The sequence below is a fragment of the Taeniopygia guttata genome, chromosome 3, assembly GCF_048771995.1.
Source record: "Taeniopygia guttata chromosome 3, bTaeGut7.mat, whole genome shotgun sequence".
Lineage (NCBI taxonomy): Eukaryota > Metazoa > Chordata > Aves > Passeriformes > Estrildidae > Taeniopygia > Taeniopygia guttata.
This window is the reverse complement of record NC_133027.1, coordinates 97494770-97518676: the sequence shown is the minus strand read 5'-3', so window position 1 is coordinate 97518676 and position 23907 is coordinate 97494770. Positions and strand designations below refer to the sequence as shown.

At 37.1% G+C, this 23907-nt stretch overlaps 1 protein-coding gene across 1 annotated transcript in view; it reads right to left on the bottom strand.

The window, feature by feature from the left end:
• LIN9 (lin-9 DREAM MuvB core complex component) overlaps positions 1-23907 on the bottom strand; it is a 38426-nt gene that overhangs the window by 10262 nt on the left and 4257 nt on the right. The window contains exons 2-10 of the mRNA XM_032747411.3: positions 18501-18533; positions 17394-17488; positions 14820-14924; positions 12775-12908; positions 8644-8769; positions 3664-3821; positions 2638-2771; positions 1604-1723; positions 1331-1432 (exon numbers count right to left, since the gene is read on the bottom strand). Of these exons, the coding sequence (XP_032603302.3) occupies positions 1331-1432; positions 1604-1723; positions 2638-2771; positions 3664-3821; positions 8644-8769; positions 12775-12908; positions 14820-14924; positions 17394-17488; positions 18501-18533 (1007 nt within the window). The remainder of the gene's footprint in view (positions 1-1330; positions 1433-1603; positions 1724-2637; positions 2772-3663; positions 3822-8643; positions 8770-12774; positions 12909-14819; positions 14925-17393; positions 17489-18500; positions 18534-23907) is intronic.

Sequence of the window (23907 nt, the reverse complement as noted above, 5' to 3'; positions counted from 1 at the left end):
TCTGTGGATTGATTTTGTTCAAAGTATTTTGAAAATTTCAAGCAAAAATACCTATTAATGTGGTTGCTTTGTAAAATGGCACCATTTGTAATACAAGCAAGAGGCCTATACTTGTAAAACTCAGATTTCCTTATACTGAGTAGTAATACACAACCACATGTGACTGACGAATTACCCATGTTCATATTTAAAATGCAGAAACAACATCATAAACATATCACTTTGATGTACTAAGTAGATGTAAAGCTCAATACACCTTAGTTACCACGTCTCACTGATCACACTCCGTGACTCAAATGGGACAACTGCAGTTACAGTTTAGCTGCATAAAACTCTATCTTTTGTGTATTTCAATTTTACCATAATTAACTTATAGTAACTACATCTATTTTAAATTTTCTTAGCTAAGCTAGATGCCATGCCACCTTTTTCAAAATTAGCTTCATAGAAGTTTCCTCTAAAAAAGCTGACTAGATGATACTGTCAAACAAAATTCATTTTGTTGAATGGCCCGAATGTTAGTGTGTCATGTGAGCTACTGACACAAATTTATTCTTTTGACTAATTACACAGACTTTAAAATCTGAGAGGCATTTTATTTTTCAGTTCTTAATATTTTAAACATGAATCATTCCAATCTCCTTTGGCATGTTCAAAACTGCTTTCCTTGTTAAAGACTTCAATCACTGATCTTAAGCTAAGCCAACATGAGCAATTACATTCCTCCATCATTCTGGAAATGCTTCAATGTGTTTTAATATTCAGTGAACCTCAGCTTCCTAACATTACTTGTCTGTGCTCTTCTGAACTGGCACATAAAAACCATTGAGGAATTAATTCAAAAAGGTCAAGACAAAAAAGTATTTTCTGATTATTGCCATCTATAAAATGAATGTTTGCTTGCATGGAAATGAGTGCTGCTTTTCTTCTCCAAGATGGTAGAACATTATATAATATAAAATATATATGATAATGCATATAGGCAAATGTTCTTTGCACATTGCAAGTATATTTCAAATACATAAAGAAGTCTTAACATCTGCATGTAGAAATAACACTTTTTTTTTAAGATAAAATGGTAGAGTTGGGAAAATAAGACACTTTTGAGGACCTCTGTGGTCTGAAAAGCAACATATTTCAAAGGTTATAAACAAGTGAGAAAATGAAGAATGGGGATAAAAAACAAATATGAACATCTCTTCAAAAGTTAATTTGGTTATTACCATGTCTGTCATAAATTAACAAAAGGTCATTGACCTGCAGAAGAATTGGCAGAAGAAACACAAAAAAACAACAAACAACAGAATTAGGACCTGCAGTTAATACTTACCACTTGAATGAGGAATTCTACTGGAAAGCCTCCTAGTGTCTCACTATCTGTGCCTGAAATTTTGTTTTTCCATGAAGATTGTCCTAATAAAGGATCACTGTCCTATAAAGGATAAAACACCTAAATGAAGAGCTTCTTTTTAGAGGGTTTTGGTAAAATTTTATCATGCTAAATAACGTCAGAAAATTAATCTCAGAAACTTTTTAAGGTAACAGCTTCAACAGGTATCAAAAATACTTCAGTGATTAACACCACTTGAACAAAGTAACTCACTGTGATTGGAGACTGGAGTGAAGGCGTGTAGGGCAATCGGGGAGGAGTCATGAAGAAGCGTGTGGGCCGCTGTTTCTGTCCGAAGGCAGCGATTGGCATGGTTTCATGAGGCTCATTACTCTGCCACACAGGAAAAGGGAAGGCCAGGATATACTTCAGTGTCTCATTAATTTTTACCCTTTTGGAACACATAATTTTTTCTGGGATCTGGACTAGCCGTGCCTATCCACACGCCAGCCCAACAGCAGGAAAAGATCAACATTTTGGTTTTGGTCTAGGAGTTTTCAAAGTGTTCTGGCATCACATCAAATAAAACTGGCATGAACATTTCCAAAAATGCTATTGGCAGACAAATCACAACAGGGAGACTCCAGACTCAGATCGTGACAGAAACTACAAGAATTATGCAAATCCAGCACCACACAAGATACAAAAGAAAGTGAGGTCCTCCAGAAATCTTGCAATCCAGGCTGGACTATCTGGCAGGAACAAAGCCTAGGAGCTGGGAGATAATTTCCAACTGTTTGACCAAAACAACCTCCTCCCAGGTAGCTTCATTAGCACAAGAGATTTCAAAATCAAGTTCAGTCAATTCATAATACTTGTTTGCAACTCCCACAGGCCTTTCCTGACTTTGGGAAATCACAAAGGGTCAGGGTTTTCTTGAACATTTTCTGCAAATCCTGGCATGATCCCATTGCAGAATTCTCTTTGGGATCTTATACTACTCATTGCATTTCTTCATATTGAACTCAGGCTATTGTAACAGCCTACAACAGTTGGTCTAGTAAATTATTCCACCCTGAGCCATTATGCTTTAATCAAAGAGGGTTACCCTGCTCTGTGAAACCATAAACAGTAAAATTTTATTATCCTGGAATTTCCCATGCATCTGTTATGCTTGTTTCTACTTTATGACAATACCACCCGGATGTAACACTTTTTCTTATTTTTTATTAAAGCATGTCATTGTGGATTTTTAAAACGTCATTTTCTTATTACAGCTACTTTTATAATGTGCCATTAATACTTACAAGAACTTCATAATCGGGGACTGTGTGTGTTCCAAGACCTGCCCTGTCAAAAGTCACTCTGTAAGTAGCATTAAGAGTGTCTACAGCATCTATTTGTCCAGTGAACAGACCATCATGGACACCTCGCAAACGGGCTGGAAAAAATAACAGGAGAACCAAGAAACCAAACGTTACAATGCTATGATATAAATAACAAAAACAAGTTTATTACATCTTTTGCAAATAAGTCTTTATATGTATACTTAAAGGCCGTACATTAAATGAAAAAAAGAAAATAGCAAACCCAGGAAAAAAATATGTAATAGAAGTATTATCAAATTTATCAAAAGTTAAGGTCTAGGAGGTTGAGGAGAGTGAGGAGAGGCAGTGTTGTGCATATCTGCTCTTCAGCAAGAGCTAAAGGCAGTGGTGTTCAACACAAAAAATGCAATGAACAGTAGTGGCTTGAATAGGAGATGCTAAAGTGCTGGACCAAAATCAGACAGGAGGGAGGAATTCAAATTTTCATGAAACTAGGCAAAACCTGTGGAATGTTTTCAATAATATTCCTTCCTCAGTTATGTGCAAGGTTGTTTAGTAAGGCAATGTCATGTTTAGCATACATGTCCAACTACACTGCAATATCTACTGTATATCTGTTTCAAAACAGGTAGTTTTCTATTTATGGAAAAATAAAGTTCAGGTTTTATATGAGGTCAGATTTTAAACTCAGACAACACTCAGTATTTTGAAATTAAGCATCTTCCTCTCTCCAAAATGTGTTAGATATACTAGACATGTAAAAAAACCTACAAATTGAACAGCAGAAATAGTAAGTTATACTGAGTTTGCACCTCAAAACCTTATCACTGTTTTAGAAATACAACCTAATCTTCACAAGCACCTTCTCAATGAACCAACAAAAAAAACAATGCAATTTTTGATGTTTTACATTTATTATAGTTATGTGCACTATATGGATTATGACTTACTAAAATCTTTGCAAAATACACTTAGTTGCTTATTTTGTTTGTTTTAAGAAAGTACCTGTAACTTTTGTTCCTATTACAAGTGGTAATGGAATTTCTTCTGGAAGATCTTTGAACTGTGAAAGATCTGCAACTTTGCGCTGCTGCAAAAGTCTGATTTTCTGCCGCTTCTGTTTTAGTGCTGACCTCTCTTCCTCAAAGAATGCAGAGGAACACCTGCAATATAATTAGATAAAATATATGTTACACTTAAATTAATCACTCAAAACATTTATGTGTGAAGGCACATCAAATAAATAGTCACAGTTTAAAAAATCAGTGCGAGAAAATGAAAAGGCTTGGGATGATGTGTTCAAGAGAAAAAAATCTCATTTAATGCATTTAGACAAGCTTACTCCTCAGAATTTTCACCCTTAAAATAAAAGTCTCTTTTAAAACAATACTCAGGAATACCAGCTGTTGCATTAGTATATCTAAAGAGTACAAATTTTTAGAATTTTTTCTGCTTATAAGGATCCTCTAGGGTCACAACAAAGCTAAAGCTGGCTCCAGTTTGCTCTGGATGCCAGTTCAATGCATCCAGTGAGGAGGGCTCCTGTGAGCACCCTGGCTGCCAGCACTTACTGATACACAGGAGATCCCTTTCCTGTGTGCTTATTAGCTCAATTAAGCTGAGTATGAAAGGGCACCAGACTCAGCACATAAAAGGACACTTCTCTGTCTCATCTCCTTCCACCTGTGCAGAGCACAGCTCAGCCCCAAAATCTCTGTTATGCAGATGAACTGTTCTGAGATTGATCATAGTAAAAGTTTATTTGATCTTGGGCTACTGTGTAAAAATCAGATCATTTGTAGTAGTCCCCTTCCCCATTTTGGGGGGTAGGGTCATTCTCAAAATGCAATATAAAAGATGGAAGGCTCATTCCCAAAGTGCTTACTTTTTATTAATTTTCATTTCTAGCCTACCGCATAGGCAAGATTCATGAGGGAGCTAAGTGCAAAGCACAAAGACATTAAGGACTCAATCCTATCTTTCATTCCTTATTAAAAAGAGTTTCTTTATTCTTGTGTCAATGAAAGAAATAATTTTAAAGAAGTGCAGTAATGTTATTTTAAGTCTGCCTGATTGCAGAAAGTTATTTATCAAATATTTTGCCACCTTTGTTAATTGCTTTACTGCAGTCAAATGCAGACAAAACATTTTCTGTGGAACTCATACAGTTATATATTGATTACTGATCAATAAGAAGTTTTATTTTATGAAGTTATTTTAGAAGACATTGTCAACTCTGCTGACGGTTCCCTCTACTACACTACAAATTATTTTCTGATTTAAATCCCTTCAAGATGTTCCTCAGTCATTTCCAACTTAGTACTACTAAGAAGTCAGCTCCTTTTTCCAAGTCTGCTTCTACTACTCTCCTATTACATGCTGAAACAAACATTCTTAGGTTTTCTTCTGTATACCCCTCACTGGGAGAGTTCCACAAAGCCTTTTCACTTTTCTCCATGATTTCTCTTCCTGGCATTGTGTACAAGACTGTAAGCACTAAGCTGCCAGGATGCTAAGAACATTTTATTTTACACTGACCAGCAATTTCACACTCCGTATGAACACATCAGTTGCCTTTTATCATATACATTTTCTAAGTTATTGGGACATAGGCCACCTGTTTTCTCCCAGAGTTAACACAATGAGATCCTAGTCCTAAGCAAGACATGGAAGAAAAACATAAGCAAGAATGAACTGAAGCTGTGAGGTACTTTTGTCAGGTAATGCCAAAATGCACTGCACTGAAGGCTCCCATATGAGGCTTTCCAACCACTATCAGCACAAAACTCACCACCTTGTATAGTCTAATATAGTCTAGTTTTTGTATAGCCTAGAAATTCTGTTGTAGATTGAGGCTATAGGTGTGCGTCCCACTCACCAGTTTACCACTGAAGAGCAGAATGTGTTTACCTGGAAATATGTACTGTTCCAATGGTCCTCTTAGGAAATTAAAATATCTGGAAAGGGATGTGGCAGACATAGAGATGGATAGTGGTTGGGAAACTTATGAAGAGTTTGCTTGGATATTCATATTTATTAATGCTATTGACTTCATATTTACTACTGGGGAGGAACAGTGTAAAATAATGCTTGCAGTGGGCTGTGAATATCAAGTTGCAAAATGCATGTCAGCTTTTCAAGTCCATCGAGGAGAAGAATGGCTAACCACAGTGAGATAACAAAACAGGCAAAAAAAAAAAAAAAAGAAAAAAGTAATATACACTTTGTATTAGTCGTTCTAATCATGTCCAGGGTCTTGCACTAGGAACAGCCAATATCACCTGATGTTTTTTGACTTATGGTCTTAGAAACACAAATTCAAATGCTGATACACTAATCACTGACCTTGGAAGGTCCCTACAACAGAACTACTGTTTTACTGATAGCTCGGATGGTCTTAAAAAGTCTCTGTCCCAGATGCTGTAACTATGCATGTAGAAAGTATTTGCAATATATTTCTGGCTTCCGTTAAAGAAAACCTCCACTCCAGCATTACCCAAATGCATTTAATAAAGGTTATCCCATCTTCATGCCATCCTATGAAAAAAGGAAGATTAAAACTACAGTACAGATCATAACTGCAAACTCATTAGTTTTCTGTAGAGACTTCTTAGGAGGTTAAACATTCTTCTCAGTTTTAACCTTGTTTGTGAGAATTTGAACTAACAGAGGAATCACCCCCATCATGTAGTGGCAGGACAAGCAGATCTAAGCTTAATTCCTATCCACTGCTATTTCACAAGCCAAATTAAGTTTACAAAGAGTACACAAAACTAACTATTACCTCTTCCTTTTCCTGGCGCATATCTTTCCCCACAGTCTACAGGACTCTTACAAGCTTTGCAGGCTCTCATGAAGAATACTGCTGTGCCAATCAAACACACTGCTGATGTGTGATAGGACATTTAAGGTAGCAGCAGACATAAGAAAATACCACAATATATTTAAACAACAAAAAAATTATGACAACCACGTGCATAACTAGCATAGAGACACTATTATCCTTTGCCATCAACACTGAGGGTGCAAAATATCTTAATTATTTATTTCTAGTCCCTTATGGGGAGATATCAGTGTTGATACGGTATATAGCTTACCTCCATGTGATGAGGAGAGACAGAAGAAATTTCAAACAGAATAGTAAAATAAAAAAATCTTTGTTCTAGAGATAGATGAAAATTGCCTTGAAAAAGCATTTAAATGTTTTAGAATAATTCAAAGTCTTTTAAAACTAAGGCCAAAGACCACTCATGACATCTTGAAAGAGACTGCCAGTAATTTAAAAAACAATATCAGTAAAGAAATAAAAAGCAAACAGGAATGTTTACTTTATGTAACTCTAAAGCAGTAATTCAAAGTTTGCATTAACAAACAATCAGACTCTTCATGCAGTCAAATATTTCTACTTCAGAATTTAGAAAAAGCAATTTCCTGCCTATTTAGACCTTTGGTTCCTTTGGCACAAGTCTCTCTTTAAAAAAAAAATAACTATGATAGCTGAACAAAAATCCCTCAAATCTAACCCAAAACTACTCTCCCTATGGCTTAAAAAAATCAAAGCAAAATCCAATCCAACGAACTGCTGAAAAACAAAAAGAAGTTTGCAATCCACCAGGTTGGATAGGATTTTACAATATGATGTAGACAAGGTTCCTGTCCAGGGCATCCCTTGGAACCAGACAACCTTTAAGTTCCCTTCCAACCCAAACCATTCTAAGACTCTGAAGTTTGGTCCACCAGACTGATGAATGAGGCAAGCTGATCTTTTACAGAGGTGACCACTTTTGGCAAAAGTCAAAAGAGAAATGGATGACCTAACCTCCAAACACAACATTTCTCTCCCAGTAGGAAGCATGAAACAAAGGAAAAGCTATCTAAGTTAAGCTCAAATTACATGAACATCTTTCCAAGAGGAGCTATTTTCAAGCTGGTTCTGCTGCCTTCCCTTGACTGACAATTTTTACTCATGTTGTTTGCAGCTACAGAAGATGAAATAGTCATACAAAATATAACTTGACTCAGTGATCTATGAAGAAATGGATTCAGTGCTTTAGTGTTTGCATTTATGGAAATAAAAGGCTGATTAATTTATGAAACACTACTTATACAATGACAGGGTGGTCAAGTTTGGAAGGACCTCTGAAGGTTATTTCCTCCAACCTCTCCAGCAGAATCACCTCTAGGAGGTTTCCCAGGACCATGTCCAGAGGGCCTCTGAGTACATCTTAGGATGGAGATTCTACCACTTGTGCCCATTCCCTCTTTTCCTCTTTTCCATTTCCAGATAATGCTGGAAAAAAACCTGGCCCTATCTTCTCTATACCTTCCCTTCAAATATTTATGATCAAAAATGAGATCCTCCCTTAGCCTTCTCTAGGCTAAATTGTGTAGGTTTTGTGAAAAGGTTGAGCTTAATCAGAGGGTTTAAGAATTAAAAATTCTAAAATAGAAAAAACCCTATGTCCTTCATTAAATCCTAGCTTCTTCTATACAATGCACTTTATCTTTTCTCTGTCTTGATACCTGATCTATAAAAAGTTAAGGATCTCTAAAATGGCTTAAAAACAATAATAAAATAAATGAGGTGAAAATGTACACTTGTTTTCCTCAAGAAGAGCTGGTTACAGACAGAAGAAAAAACCTTAGTGAAAAATTGGCCAGTTCTTCCAGGCCAGGAAGCACTGCAGTATAAAGATACAATAACAATTTCAACACATCAGTTAAAGCCTGGACACTCAGTTATCTGGAGTGGGAAGAGAACATTTCAAGCACAGGCTCATGAAAAACTACATGGACATATACATTTAAGGAATAGGGTGTGTGAGGGACAGAGGTGCTCAGAGAACACCTCAATCCAATGAGTTTTACTGCTCTTAAGATATTGTTTTGTTTACTATTCAAATGCAACCGTTTTTAAAGGAATAATTTCAGTAACATCAAAACTACATGCAAGTAATAGTAGAAAGAAAAGAAAGAAAAAATTACCTCCGTGGTTTTCCCATTAATCGCCTGATTTTCCCCCATTCTACTCTTGTCAATTTTCTGGTTTTCAGAGTTGGAAAGGATTCTTTCAGGCATATACAGAAATCATTATCTCCTTCAAATAGTGGCCTGTTGAAACATAATTATAGTCCCGTGTTAACCACATTAAGTAAACTTCTGTCACAAGATTCCAAAAAACATCCATCATCAGAAACACATTAAAAATAATTAATATAAATTAGTCACATGAACAAGACACTGCTATTCAAAGAACAACTTTAATTCCCTCAAAACTAAAATCAGAAAGTTTCCAAGACTATTGTTCTTTGACTCTTATTATCACTGACATTTAAAAATGCTCCTTTCCCTAGTTACTACATAAAAATTCACGTTATTCATCCTACTTTGTAATAAAAGAGATAAAAAGGCACCAAATGAAACTTCAGCAGTCAGCTCATTGTCATAAGGATACTGCAGCACACTGAAGGAAACCATTGAGTGAAATACTGAGATTAAAGGAAAGGACAACGTGGTACTGAGAAACAGACAGACAGTACCTGTTTTTCATCAATTCATTCAATTGTAACTCAGATTTTCAACAGAGCTTTCCAAAATACAGGAAACTGAACCAACTCATCATTCTCTACAGCTGTAGAGGTGAGACTTCTATTGTAACATCCTATGACTCCATGGTGAAGCACAGGATCAGTATGAGAGAAGTGACAGTTCAGAGAACAGACCTGCACAACTTAGAAATTTCTCTCTGATGCTATGACCCATCTCTACCTCTGTTTTATGACTGCCTTTTTCTTTGTAGTACCACATCCTTCTTAGGCTGAAGAGACAAGGGAGCAGCAACAGATATGCCCATCTAATAGAAAGTTAATAATAAAAGACTATCTGCAACTGAAATAGATCCCTCCTGGCGAGAACAAAAGGATAACTGCATCCTAGAGAAAGCTGCTTTTCTCCACTCTTTGCAGAGCACTGGGGCTTGGAGAGGAACATACCCCAGCACAGAACAAAGAGGACCTTGGAAGTAACACAGCTTTCAACTGAGTGTGTGGGGTGGCAGGAGAGAGGAAAGGTGCACAGATATAAGGAAACTCAGGCAAGAATGATAGAGAACAGTTTTGCAGTAGGAGGATCTGCAGCTGCAGCATGAAGTGGAAAGGAAAACAAAAAGAGAAAAAAAACAGACATAGAAGAGTATACAACAGTACAATTTTATCCATATTTACTATTGCTAACATAAAGTATCTATATAAAGAATAACTAGCCTGGTACTTTTTGGTTTTGTCTTTTTTTTTTTTTGGTTTTTTTGAGAAAGATAATCTGTATTTGATTGTTCTTACTAACTCTTGTCCTTAAACAGGCAAATTCTAAACCCACAGCATTCACAAGATTGGAAGCTCTGGAAAATGGTGGAAGCAAGTTACAGGTGCATCTGCTTCTGAGGGCCTGTGATTACTGTAGTAATAAGTAGCACTTCAGAAGTCTCTGGATACCCAAAATCAATGGGACTTTACAGAAAACAGTCCACTGCAGTAGTATACAGAGAATGTAAGTGAAATAGCTTCAATAATCTAATAATCACAGATGACAGCTGTAGAAATAAAAATATTTCAAAAACTTATAGCAGATATGGCATTTTATTTGAATATTTCAATTTTGGATGCAATAATTTGATTAATATTCAGAGACTTGTACAGTGAGCCATATTTTGTCAGTTGATAGCTCTGTGATTTAAACTTTTTTAAGCTTCTCATTAAGCCTGAATCATATCACTCCAAACAAGATATATCAAAGTTTTCCTTCCAAAGATGTGCAGTCTCTTACTGAACTATGCTGTAATATCTTAACATGGTCATATCTTACGAGCATTACAAGTTGCATTTGATTTGCAAGGAAAGGTTTTGGCAGAGGAGGGCTTCAGAGGTGGCTTCTTTGAGAAGCTGCTGTAAGCTTCTCCCATATCCCACAGAACCAAGGCCAGTTGGTCCAAGGTGGACCCACCCTTGGCCAAGGCTGAACCCATCGGCGATGGTGGTTGTGCCTCTGAAATCCCGCAGTTAGGAAGGGCAAAAAGCCCTGTGCAATTGCAGCAGGACAGAGCTGTAAGAGAATCTGAGAGAAACAGCTCTGCAGACACTGAGCCAAGGTCAGGGAAGGAGGTGCTCCAGGCACCAGAGCAGATTCCTCTGCAGACCACAGTGAAGCAGCTCTGTCCCTGCAGCTCACGGAGGGTCCCACACTGGAGCAGGTGATGCCCAAAGGAGGCTGTGAACCCATGGGAAGCCCCTGCTGGGCAGGCTCCAGGCAGGACTGCGGAGCCATGGAGAAGAGCCCATACTGGAGCAGGTTTTCTGCCAGGACTTGTGACCCCATGGGGGACCCACACTGGAGCAGTCTATTCCTGAAGGAATACATCTCAGGGAAGAGGCCCACACTGGAGCAGTTTATGAAGAACTACAGCCCATGGGAAGGACTCATGTTGGAGAACCCTGCAAAGGACTGGCTCCCATGGGAGTGGGAGGGTTCCTTCCCTGGAGGAAGGAAGAAGCAGAGACAGCCAACAGGTGATGAACTGGCCACAACACTCATTCCCTGTTCCCCTGTGCTTATGGTGGGTTGGGCATAGAGAAGTGAGTACTGGGAATAAAGTTTGAGAAGAAGGGAGGTGTTTTAAGATTTGGTTTTATTTTTTATTATCCAACTTTGATTTGATTGGTAATAAATTAAAATAATTTTCCAAAGTCTGTTTTACCCACGACAGTAAGTGGTGTGGTCTCTCCCTGTGCTTATCTCAGCCTTTGACTCTCTTGTAACATTTTCTCTCCTGTGTCCAGCTGAGAAATGATAGACCAGCTTTGATGAGCACTTGGTCTTGCCAAGGAGAACCCATCACACCTGCATACATGGATAACTATCAAAGAAGATTTCAGAATTACCTACTAAACTCAAATTCTATTCTACTGATAGACCTACAGTTTTGTAGATAATTCTTTAAGAATAAACCAGAAGTTCTTGGTCTGTTGTAAATATCATTATTAAAAATGTCACATACTACAATTATTCCTAGAAATAAGTAGGGTTGGGGTTTTTGTTTTGTTTATTTTTTTCAAGTAAGGGTGGAAAAAGCATGAAAAGACATTCTTTCAGAGGACTTAAATCCTAGAGATGATGAATTTAAAACTAACTAAAATGGACATGAAATTTTTCCACTGCTGATGAATATATGCCAAAATGTTTTTCTGTTGCTATGACTGCCTTCTCAGTTAAGGAAAAAAAGCTACAGCAATTGTGATTAAAATAGGAAGGAAAACCAGTAATTATTTTGTTTGTACATTCTGGAAAACAATGCTTAACTCTGAAGCCATTCTTTAGAATATGAAATACTTATGTTGCATCTATTAGTCAAACAGTGTAGATTTTAATATTCCATTGATCAATAATGTTTTTTACATTTTAGAAATTAAATTATTTATTTTAAACAATTCACAGTGCTGTGGTACTGGCATTAAGAGAACAAGTGCCAAAAGCTCTGAGGCACAAACTGCAGAAACAGTCCAGGAAATACATTACGGGATCCAAGCAGGATGTTGATATCTGCACAAGACCTGAACAGTCAATAGTCACAGCCTGAAGCTCTGTTAGTGATCACAATAAAAACAAGATGATGGGAAAAAATATTTAATACCAACATTTACACCTTTTAGGAAAGCAGCACTTTATGAAGAAGCAGCGTCCTTCCTATCTCCTCTGTATAGCCCTGATGCAAGGGTTCAGAAAAGTCTAAGTGTTCTGATACCTTCATGTTTCAGATGCTAAAAGCATTATGAATAAAATCTGGTATCTGGTAGAGGTGATAAAAAGAAAATTATATCCATGAAGGAAGGCTTTCTATAGGAGACTTTCTAAAGTTGGCAACTGCAAAGAATGAAGAGTACATACATTGCTCACTAGAAAAAAGAGAAACAAACACCCACCACCACCAAACAAAACAGATTTCAGTAACTAGTATTTTAAGAATAAGTTGGAGTATCTAACCAAATACACAGAACTATGCAGCTCAATTTCAGAAAATTTCTTGTTTCTATACTAACAAGAGATAATTATACAAACCAAACATACTTATCTATATTTGAATAGAACCATTCATATATGCACCACTTGTGAGCTTTGGGCAGTTTGAGCAGGTTCCGAAGCCGTAAACCAATTTTCTGTGACACTTTTTTCTCTGGTGTGGACATTGTTGTACTAAACTTCTATGTAGTGGAAAAAAAAAAAACAAAAAACCAAAAAAAAACCCAGTTAAACACAATCTAGTATTTTTCAGTATTCAAATAAATCAGACTTTCCTGATAAAAATCTGCACATATTGTTTCATGGAAATGTTTTTCTTGCAGATCTGTAACAACCCTTACTGCATTATATCAGCAATGCAATCAAACAGAACAGACAGCAAATTTTAACAGGATCAATACCATTATTTCCATACAAAGCTCTTTTAACAGAAACATTTTCCAGCACTGCAAACTATTGGTAACAACAGCATGGCACCAAAATACATACATCCTTCAAAACTCTGAGGCCCCACTGACTGTCTCAGGTGAGCATAATTGGTGTTGCAGCTCAGATGCCAGCAACAGCACCTGCCTGATTTGCACTGGAACTTCTACTCTTGCCCACTCTTTGTAAGGTGAGGATGCAGCTAGGACAGGAATGTAACACAGTCAAAGCTTTGAGCAGAGTGTCTGCTTAGAAAACTGCAAGAGAAATGAGCAATCAAGTTTTAACTACATTTGAAAGCTATTTGATAAATCCTGGAAAAGACACTGTCTTAGATTGCTTGGATAATAGATAGACCTGTGTTTAAACAAGACCTAAAAAAAAAAAAAAAATCTCTAATTTTGTTCCAAGGATGGAGCTGAGAGAAAGAAAAACTCTTCTGCAAAATATAACAGCTTTTTGAGACTATAGGTTAAACAGGGTCCCCATGCCATCATCAATTGTTATCCTTCCCCAAACATTCCAAGTATTTTGGACTTTAGTAGCAGCAATAATAAGATAAAGCATGAGGTAGGCACCTTGTTGGCTGCTGCTGTTCTAGATACAAGCCCCTTTCTCCCACTGGAACTCCAGGAAACAAAGCCCGGTGGGACAGCAAATATGTGAACTACAACAGCTGCAGTCCCTCACAAATATTTATCTGGCAATCATTGGACCTCCAGAATCAGACATTTAAGCAAGAAACAGCTGGGTTTAGAACATTACCAGAACTTTCTACTCTTAAGAAATCATGGTAGTGAAGAGAAATGTCATGGCTCTCACCTCAGCTAAATGGCGAGTGCCAAGCTTTTCACATGAGACACTGCACAGCACAGCTCAGAAGGCAAATCAGAGCAGTATTCAAATAGTACTTTTTCAGTGAGGTCAATTCAGCCTCATAAGGCGATGGCACAGAGAACTGATGTGGATGACAAAGGTACTACAGAGTCAATTTACTGAGACTAAGAGATGTTTCCCTTTCTATCATATCAAATAAAGGCTGACAAATTACAGATGCTTTTTCGTGCTATATCAAGGAGTTGACAAACAAGTGGAGGATGGAAAAACAAGCTCTCTGAACTGAGGACTTTAGCATTACAGGATCAAGAAGGTAAAGCTGGCCATGAAAACAGTTAGGCTACAAATCTAGAGCAAGTCCCTAACTTGCTGGGATACATTAAATTCTACAGCAGCCTTCTCAATTAAATTCTATAGCAGCCTTCTCAGTTATTTAATCAGTGCAAAAACTTAGGCAGTTTTAAATTGAAGCTGAATAAATTTATGCTGACTACACAAGATGATTGTTTGCAGGAATATGATGGGCAGTTAGTCTGGAATCCTTTCTAGCCCTGTGTGTTTATGTCCAAGACCACAAAAAACAGGTATACCCATAAACTAACTTTGTTGTAAGAAAGTTCTTATAAACTGGTTCTTACAAATCACTTGTAAGAAAGAAAAATATTAATCTGTTTTGAATTGTGGCTTACTTCTAGCAACAGTTTTCCTAACAAGAAGATTCATAAGCCAAAAATGCAACTTGAAAAGCAAATATATTCTAATTTTCAACTAAAACAGATAGGCTTGTTCCCCTTTTTGGTAAAAATACCTCCATACATGTATGTAGGTACCTGTGGAACCACTGCAACCTTCTGATTTCTTTTGGGTGACCGTGTGTTTATTTGTCTGTCATCATCTTCACTGAAGAGTCGACTCCGTTTTGAATTTCTGAAGGGCTGTATGAAACAAAATTAAGAATTACAAGCAAGAAAGCTGATTTCTCTGTTCATGCACAGGATTCACAGTGAGAGGAATGAAATGCCTCTTCTCTTGTCACCTGTTGGTTTTCAGGCACACAGTACACAATAAATAGTGCCTCCTAGCACTGAGATGTAGGGACGGAGAGAAGAAGGAGTTCAAGATTCCAAGCTTTTCCAATGCTAACTATAACCATTATTACACTGCTGGCCCAGTTTCACAGAAGTATTTAGAGCCTAACTCCCACTTGTTTCCATTAGAGTTAGGTGTCTAAACACTTGTGTATCTTAGCTTGCCTTGGTTATAAGCAGTACATCTGTTAAACAATTTGTTTTGAATTTTGGATCAAAGAAAAAAAGGTTTATTCAAACACTGAATTTGTTTTGTATGTTCTCAGCTACACAGAATTTTGGCATGTATTTTCTAATAAAGTGATGCATGTTTGCTGGTTTTTTAACTCATTGAAAGTGTCTGCATAGCAAAATGCTAAGACTGAGTCTGAAGAAACTACATCTTGAATAAGTTATGTGACAATCTCAGAAAAAAGAATTTAGAATTTATGCTAAGTGAAATTCACTTGTGTACTGCTATAGCTCAGAAAGAATTAGAAGGCTAACTGAAAACAAGAAATAATATTTCAAATGTGTCATGAAAAAAGTCACTTAGTTATTCCTCAACATCTGACCCTATGACAAAAGACTCCTGCTTTCACTGAGGACAAAAGAGCAACTCGTGACTGGCTGTTAGCACTGAGGGGAAGCAGCTTTTCCTTTTCCTTCCATGAAGATTCTGTGACCCAGGACAAGAGACAGAGACAAAATAAATCAACAGAGTTAGAAAAAACTTCATTAACAAGCATTTGCACTTTAGAAAGACATTTAATAAATTTGTGACATGCTAACTGCTTGAAAAGAGGTATTTTCCATTGAATTAATCAGTGGTAGCTAAAAATTCGTCTGTCCCATGCCATCTGAACATGGGGCTTTCCCAGGAAATGTGCTTCTCTTACTGTAAATTGTATATATTTTATTAAAAGAACTACACAAATGTATTTAAGTAACAGAAGTGCCCTGTATGTGATAGACACCTAAGCACATGCAGCACACTGAAGAAAACATTAATTCCTGGTAGATATTACAAACCAGGAAAGACACACACTGGAAAGAGGAACTATATATTGACAAGGTAACCAAATCATCATGATCCAGACAAAGCAAACTATTTTATAACACTCAACAGAAAATGCCAAACTATGCTCCAAAGAACTATCCAAAATGAGAAGAGTTTCATCACTCTGGACTGTCTGTGCCTCACACCAGAGCAAAATAACAAGTGTTGTGAAGAGGTATCAGCCATAATGGCTAAATAGATCAGGCATTTTTGGAAAGATTTTTCAACCAGCAGTAAAACATGTCTTCAAAACTTTCAGCATTCAGTAAACTCAAACTATCCATGACATCTTAGCAACATGGGTCATTGCCAACATGTCAGACTATGCTCTGGTCTTTCCCCCAGCCACTGTACCTAAAGACTAACAAGGGTTTTATACATATTTTATACATATATTACAGCCTGTCCCTTTAGGTCTTTAGCACATGTGATCTTCTAAGTTACCAGTAAGGCTTATTTCTGTGAGATGATGGGCATTCCTGGGAAGCAGCTGAAAACTGTGACATGAACTGCAGGAACGAAGTGTCTTCACAAAGTTCTGGTCTCTCTCTGGAACTGCATTTTGTAGACCTTATGTTCTCTAGCACAAGCACATAGCAACATGTGTCTATATAAGCATCTGTATGAATCCTACCAAAATAAATACCAGGGAGAAGATCACAGTTAAGCAAAAACAAACCACAAGACTGAAATGGTCAACCCAAACACAAGACAGCCCATTGGAAGCTGCAGCTCATTTCATATCCCTACCCCAAGGTTGTTCTTTAATGCAAGGCCTCTTATGAAAGTTCTCAGAATACACAAATTTCACTGACAGTCCTTTTCTTTTATTAAAATCTGCCCATCAGAAGGCACAATGATGGAAGTGCATGGTGATATCTTCCTTTCCTTTATGCTTCAGTTCTCAGCCATAATTAGAAGTGAGATGTTTCATGAAATACAAAAATAGTTGATCAGAATTGGTGATTCCTAAGGTCAAGGTGGTAGATACAGTACAAATACTTCACATAGCAATTGCTTTTCAGAAAAAAAAAAAAAAACACAGAGAGAAAATGATTTTGATCTATATTCAATGAGGTCAGCAATTTAATGGGTTTGATTATTCATTTATAAAATATGTTTTCATCTCTTATGCAAACTGTGCAAAGTGCTCGTGAAGGATATAGTTTCACCTTTGGACATTACAAAACTATAAATCTCAGCCTTTTTTTGCGATCCTTACATTTGACTCACTGTATGGTATTTTACTAATCCTGAAGCTTTATACTGCTTCTTACCATTTCCACTGCAGAACCAGCATTCTTGCTTTTCCAAATGTGTGTTTTCTGCAGAGAATTATATTTTTCATTCCACGAACTGGATAAACTTCCCTCTGTTGTGAAAAAAGCATATCATTAATATATATATATATGTATGTGTATGCTTTAACATAACTACTGCCCAAAACCAAGTATAACATCATCAACTACTAAAATATTTACTTGCAACATATTTGAATTCAGTGATAAACAGATTTTAGATTTCAGTATTTTTATTAAATAACTCTTAACATTAATTAAAAAAAACTAAGGAGATTTTCACTACAAGAAGGAACATAAACAAGTATTTTTTATTTATGACAACGTTTAGGTTTCTTGAAACCTCCTTTGCTGGAATCAGTTACTTCTGCTGTCAGGTTGACACAAATCAACAGTTGAACTGTGGCTGTAACTGAAACCTGGAAAAGAAGAGCTCTACAAGACATAGAAACCTTCTAGCTCAAGAAAGTTATTAAGTGGGTGTACACCAACAAGTAAATAAAATTTTATTGCAACAAATCGGCATTAATTACAACATATTCAACAGACCATGCCTTCTTCTTTGTGTAACAAAACCCTTGTAATACATAAAGTTATTGAGGAAATTAGTAGTGTTCAAAATTTGCATGAATGTTCATGAAGACAATTTCAAAGAAAAAAATATAAGCAGCAGGTTTTTGATTTAGCCCACCACTTGCTGACAGAGAACACCATAAAATTGTGAAACGCCTTCCTAATGTAAATTTCATCACATGTACAGGTCTCACTAAGAATCCTTCCTGTATCTCACCCTCAAGAGATGAAAGATTACCCCAATCTTCTCATCAAATTTGATGCCTAGGCAGTACTTTTGAAGAAAAAACACATTTCAGGAATTTCACCCAGAAGAGCAGCGTCTAAATACACCACAATATATACAGTTTCAAATGACAAGGATTATTATTCTATAGAACTACAAATGCCTACAATAAACTCCACTGTATTTCAACAAAAAAGCCTGTGGTTTTCTTGAACTTTCAGAAGACAGAAACTAAATACACCTGAAAGTCAGACTGGGTAGAAGTAAATAACATATTAATTTCTTACCTTTCAAGCTCACAAGTGCTTTTGCTGAAGAACCTGCAATATAGCAAAAAGTCCACATAAATCACAAGCTATTTCAAACCCTACAACCTATGCAGAGTCTACTCATTCTTAATTAATTCTCAGTCAGAAAGCGGAATTTAGTATTAAAATCTTTCACAACTGAATGGGCAAACCCAGCACACCTTCCATGGCACTAAGCATAGAATTATACATTTATTACCAATAAATCCTGAAAGCATATTCACATGTTGGTTTTTTCCTTTAGTTTCATGCCTACAGAACAACTTTAAATGTTAAACACTTGGGTTTAACACATCAAATTCTCAACAGGCTTTATGTCCAAACTACATTCTCCCATTTGGCTTGTTTGATGCAGTTGGCAAATGTATTTTACAACTGACAAGAAAATTAAAGAACATTTTTTAAAATTATTTCTACCAGTTCAAAATTCTTCAGTGCCAAAGATTTCCAGGAAAGGAGTGGTTTATGCTCAAAAGGAAGAAGATGGAAAGCTAATTGCCCCTTGGTGGTACCTCTTCGTTCAGAAAGGCAGCAGACTCAGATCTCAAATGCAGTCAGGATTGTTACTTTGCTCAAACTGTTCAAACACAAGAAAATTTCACTGCTCTCCTTTCACTGCGTCTGTAGAACCTCTGCAATGCTCCTGGGCCAGGAAAAACAAAACTGGACTCGACTACAGTGGGCCTTCAGGCTTGGAAATGTTCAGAATGTCTAAGAATGAGCTTTTTGAAACAATTGCATTGGCACAGGGGAGGATATTTCTGTGTGACAAAGCCTCCTCAGATCCACGCTTTTCTCTCAAATCAATTTTATCTTTCCAGTTATGTTCCCGTGTGATGACCACTTCTCCCTGTCACTTTCTCTGCTCTCTCCTTCATCTTCTCTTTGAAACTGCTGCTCCAAGAACTTTCTGACTCCAGAAATGCCTTGCAGCTGCCATTTATCTAGCTCCTTACCTCACTAACCTTACAGTGCCAGAGATACTTGCCTCTAAGGGAATACATTCCAGGGAGTATTACAGAGAATACAGGTGCAGCAATAGTAAAAGACCCCTAATTCCTTATGTTTTCATCACAGTATTTTGTTTGCTGCCATCTTATTATGCCATCTGTTAAAAAACAAAATTTCAATACAAAAAAGAAAGGAAAAGGAAATAAAGTTTCTAGTTCTTTTTCCCAAAAAGCTTATAAACAGAGTTTAAGACATGAAACAGAACTAACTTGGACTCACTGAGGGTTTAGAGAGCTTCCACTCCAGCATCTCCCAAGCTGTTCAAATCTACAACAGCAACCACATCTGGGATTACATGTCAGAACCATGGTGACACACCTGGGCTGTACTGTCACACCTCCTGCACATTTCTTTTCTGATGTATCACCTTTGTTGGGTTGGAGCCCTATCAGTGACTGGCACAGGAATACAATGATGATCTGAGTCACAGGGAGTTCAGCTTTTGAAACTAAGCTGTATGTTCAAGGTATCACGATTTTTTTTTACATTTTATGCTAAAAATACCAGACACTGTGCTTGCATAAATACATGGGTAGTCTGCTATCAACCAAGAATGAACAGCTCTGAAAAGTAACATTAAGAACAGTGAAGAATTACTGTGTCCCTAATTTACATAAGGGATGGTGGGAAATGTGTGCAGAGGTAAGTACACACAGTTTAGGAACATGCCATTGGGGATGGGGACACAGGAGCAGGGTCATCAGGACTGTCAAATGGAGGAGATGCTGCCTTTGCAGAACAGTCACTCTTCTGAGAGATCTCAGGCACTTCATCTGAACACATAAGCTTTTTCCTCTTTCTTGCTATCTTGTTGATATGAATCAAGTTCAATCAATCCAGTCCAGAGTGAGTATGAACACTGTTAACAATGGAACAGAAACATTCAGCAAGAGGCAGCAAAGCTTTCTCTGGGGCAGTGTCAGTCTCACAACTGAAGTGCCTGAGATGCTTTGCTGGCCCATCATCACCTGTGCGGGTGATGATGGGCCAGCAGAAGGTTACTGTGCTACTTCCTAGCTTTACAAGATTAGCATTCCAAAACAGCATTAGTTGCCAAGGAGTTTTCCACATGGGATAATCTTCTATAAATGCATGTTAGAAGAGGGCTGCTCATTTGTTTTCACTTGACCTGTAATTAATGTATCCAGGTCATCTTTATTTAGGAATACAAGTGTTCAATTCAAATATTCCTGATCTATGGAAATTCAAAAGTTAAATGAAACTATTTTACTGTAAAAAAGTACAGAAAATTAACATCAACACTTCTGTAGCTCAAAGCTTTAGAATACATGTACGATACTAAAGTGACAATGGAGATGTCCATAAGCTTCATTTTACCTCAAAGGTAAACAATATGACACAACATGGCTTTTCTTGTCAAGTTCTTCTATATTGATTTTAGGGCTCTCTGCAACAACAGCAAACTCCAAGGAATATGGTACATCTCCCCATGTTTTCCTTCTAGTTGGGCAGTAATGTCAATACTACCAGGGCCACAAAACCAGAAACTAGGATGGTGATCAAAGCAATATTGTGTTACAATAAAAATCAACCAACACTTAATACAGATAGAAGCATTTCAAGAACTGTAAAAACTGCAAAGTGATACAGGATAGATGAAATTTATTAAAACTATACAAAACTTTACTTACAATAATGATTAGATTTATAATATACTAGCCTCCCACTAAATGCCAGTAATCTTGTATACTCCTGTTCTGAATAACAAATATATAATTACAGGCAGTCTTTTTAACATGTGTTTTAATTATAAACAGATATTAAAGTATAATACACACACATTTGAAAGTAAATAGCTATTGTGACAATGACACAGACTTCACTTCCAGAAACACTTAAAAAGCAAATGGGTGGAAACCAAGAAATAAGGCCTGTGATTCATACAGGTTATTACAACTAAAATCTGCTTCCAGCTCCTTCAGGTTCAGAGGATCTCAAAGGTGATTTTCTTAATACTGAGAGTAAAAAACCCCTTAACCTGGGGAGAAAGCACAGGCAGATCAGCACAGCAGTGGCACTGGCACATGGCTCCAGTGTAAACTGTAAATTACCTTAGCTTTGTCTTACTATCCTACCGAGTAGTGCTCTTCAAATGCTGTTAGTAAATTAATTACCTGAACACAGTGTTCACACTTGACTAAGTCTGTAAAATTAGGAAGAGATTCAGCAGAGATCTAGGAGATAAATTTCAATATCTAAAGACATGTCTTATTGTGAGAAAATTAAGACACTCCAATCTTGTTCTTCCCAAAGAAGGTCAAGATCTGCACTGATCACAAATATCTACAAAGGAAGATAATTCAGATGGGTATATAGCTCTGCAGTGATTTTTTCTTTTATATGGAAAGCCATAACTAGACCTATTTTGTGAAAGATTACGTTGGATAATTCAGATTAGCAATGAATGCAAAGTTTAACAAATTTTAGGTAACTATACCAAGAAAAGACATGTTGAGCACCCTATAGCTCCAAATCTTAAACCAATACATTTTTAAACAGAGGACTGTAGCTAAAGAGGAAGCTTAAAACTGATGCACAGAAATTCCAAATACAAGTATATCCAGCATGTTTAATGAAGAATCTAAGATGATTATAATGGCGTTTCCTGGCTCTGAAAAAAACCCCCTATGATTCTGTAAAATATGTGCACCACAGATGTGCAATAAAAATAACTGTGTTCTAGATTATGAGGTATTAAATAGTATCCTAACAGGAAGCTCATCAGTAGCTAAGAGTCAGGAATAACTGTATTTATGTGTTTTGTAACACTTGCAAGAAATGATTTTCAGCCAGTCCAGATAAAACCAAATTGATAAAAAGCCACCATGGTTAAAACCACCCCAGGTCTGCCAAGTCTGGCACGACAAGGGCCCTGATGGTTTCATATCTGGCTGGCTCAGACACGCACAGACTGCAGAGGCAGCCAGCGTGGTCCCTGTGCATGGACAGCTCCTCCAGTCCTGAACTGCTGCTCCCTCTGGGCACTCAGGCCCAGGAATCCCCCCCCAGCCCCAGCCCCCTGCTCCCAGATGTAGGAGCACATAGAGCACTGCAATAAAGAGATCTTAAAAAACCTCTTCTATCTGCTCTAGAGGCCATATGAACTCTGTGAAAAGTATTTCTGATGTGAGATAGGGTTTGAGGAGTAGGAGAAAAGTGCAAAAGCTTTTACCCTTTTCAAAAATAAAAGACAGGTTTAAGTTTAAGACCAAGAACCTACTGCCTCCCCTCATATGGAAACAAAAGAAGAGTTTGACCACGATTCAATATGGGCAGCTGTGAATGTCCTGAAGAACATCCTCAGTACTAAGATGAAGTAAAGCAGTTTAAATGTAGCTTCTCAACTGCTGATTTGAAAATCTAAATAGGAACACACACAAACATATTTGGTCTGTGAAAGTGTTTCCAATTTAATAATAAATTTATAATAGCTGATAATTTTGAAAATAAATGTTACAAGTAACCACAGGGATGTTCTATAGCTACTGATTTCACTAATATGTGAGCACAAAGGGGCTTATCTAAATCAATATAGAAAATTCTAGGACCCAGATCAGCAATTACATGATGCAAAGTCCTTCCTTTCCAGATTGTTACACTATTTTGTCTAAATTTGCACAGGTGTACAGTTATTTTAACACTGGTTGCATGACTACCTCAAAAACCTATGTTATTAATCTGCATTGCTGGCACTAAAAAAATGGTGTGACAGAAGAGTCTCCTGGAGAAGAAGGGAAAAACATGAGCCTTTATTATAGACTGAGTCATTAATCCTCCAAGAGAGCATTCATCTACACAAGCATGGCATAAATTGTTTCAGCAGAGGAAGCATCTCAAACAATTGGCCACTGCAAGGAAAGCTTATTCAGAAAAACTCTGAAAGTAAAAAATACACATCAGAGGGAGAAATCACTTTGGGGAGTTTTTAAAGCTTCCCCCAAACCTTGGGCTCATTGAAGAGATAAATAAATAAATAAATAAATAAACACTAGCTTTTCACTTCAAGCACGAGTCAGTATTTTCCTCATGTTATGAGCCTACCAATAAATTGACATATGTATATTTCCAAATCCTACTTTAACTACTGCATGGAAGTAGGTTTTCCAGCCATGTGAACCCTTCTACAGGACTTCTGTAGACAAAAACCACAGTAACCACAATAACAAAGCCCTCTTTTTGAAATTGCATTCTCATAATGGACAATACATTGATACCATGGTAACATACAATTTTAAAGGTAGGCAGCACAAATAATCTCAAAAACTATTAGTTGTGAGAACTGTATAGCAGCCACAAAGCTAACCTTGAGCCTTCTCCCAGATAGTGCAATCTCACACAGTTCTGCTGGCTTTTT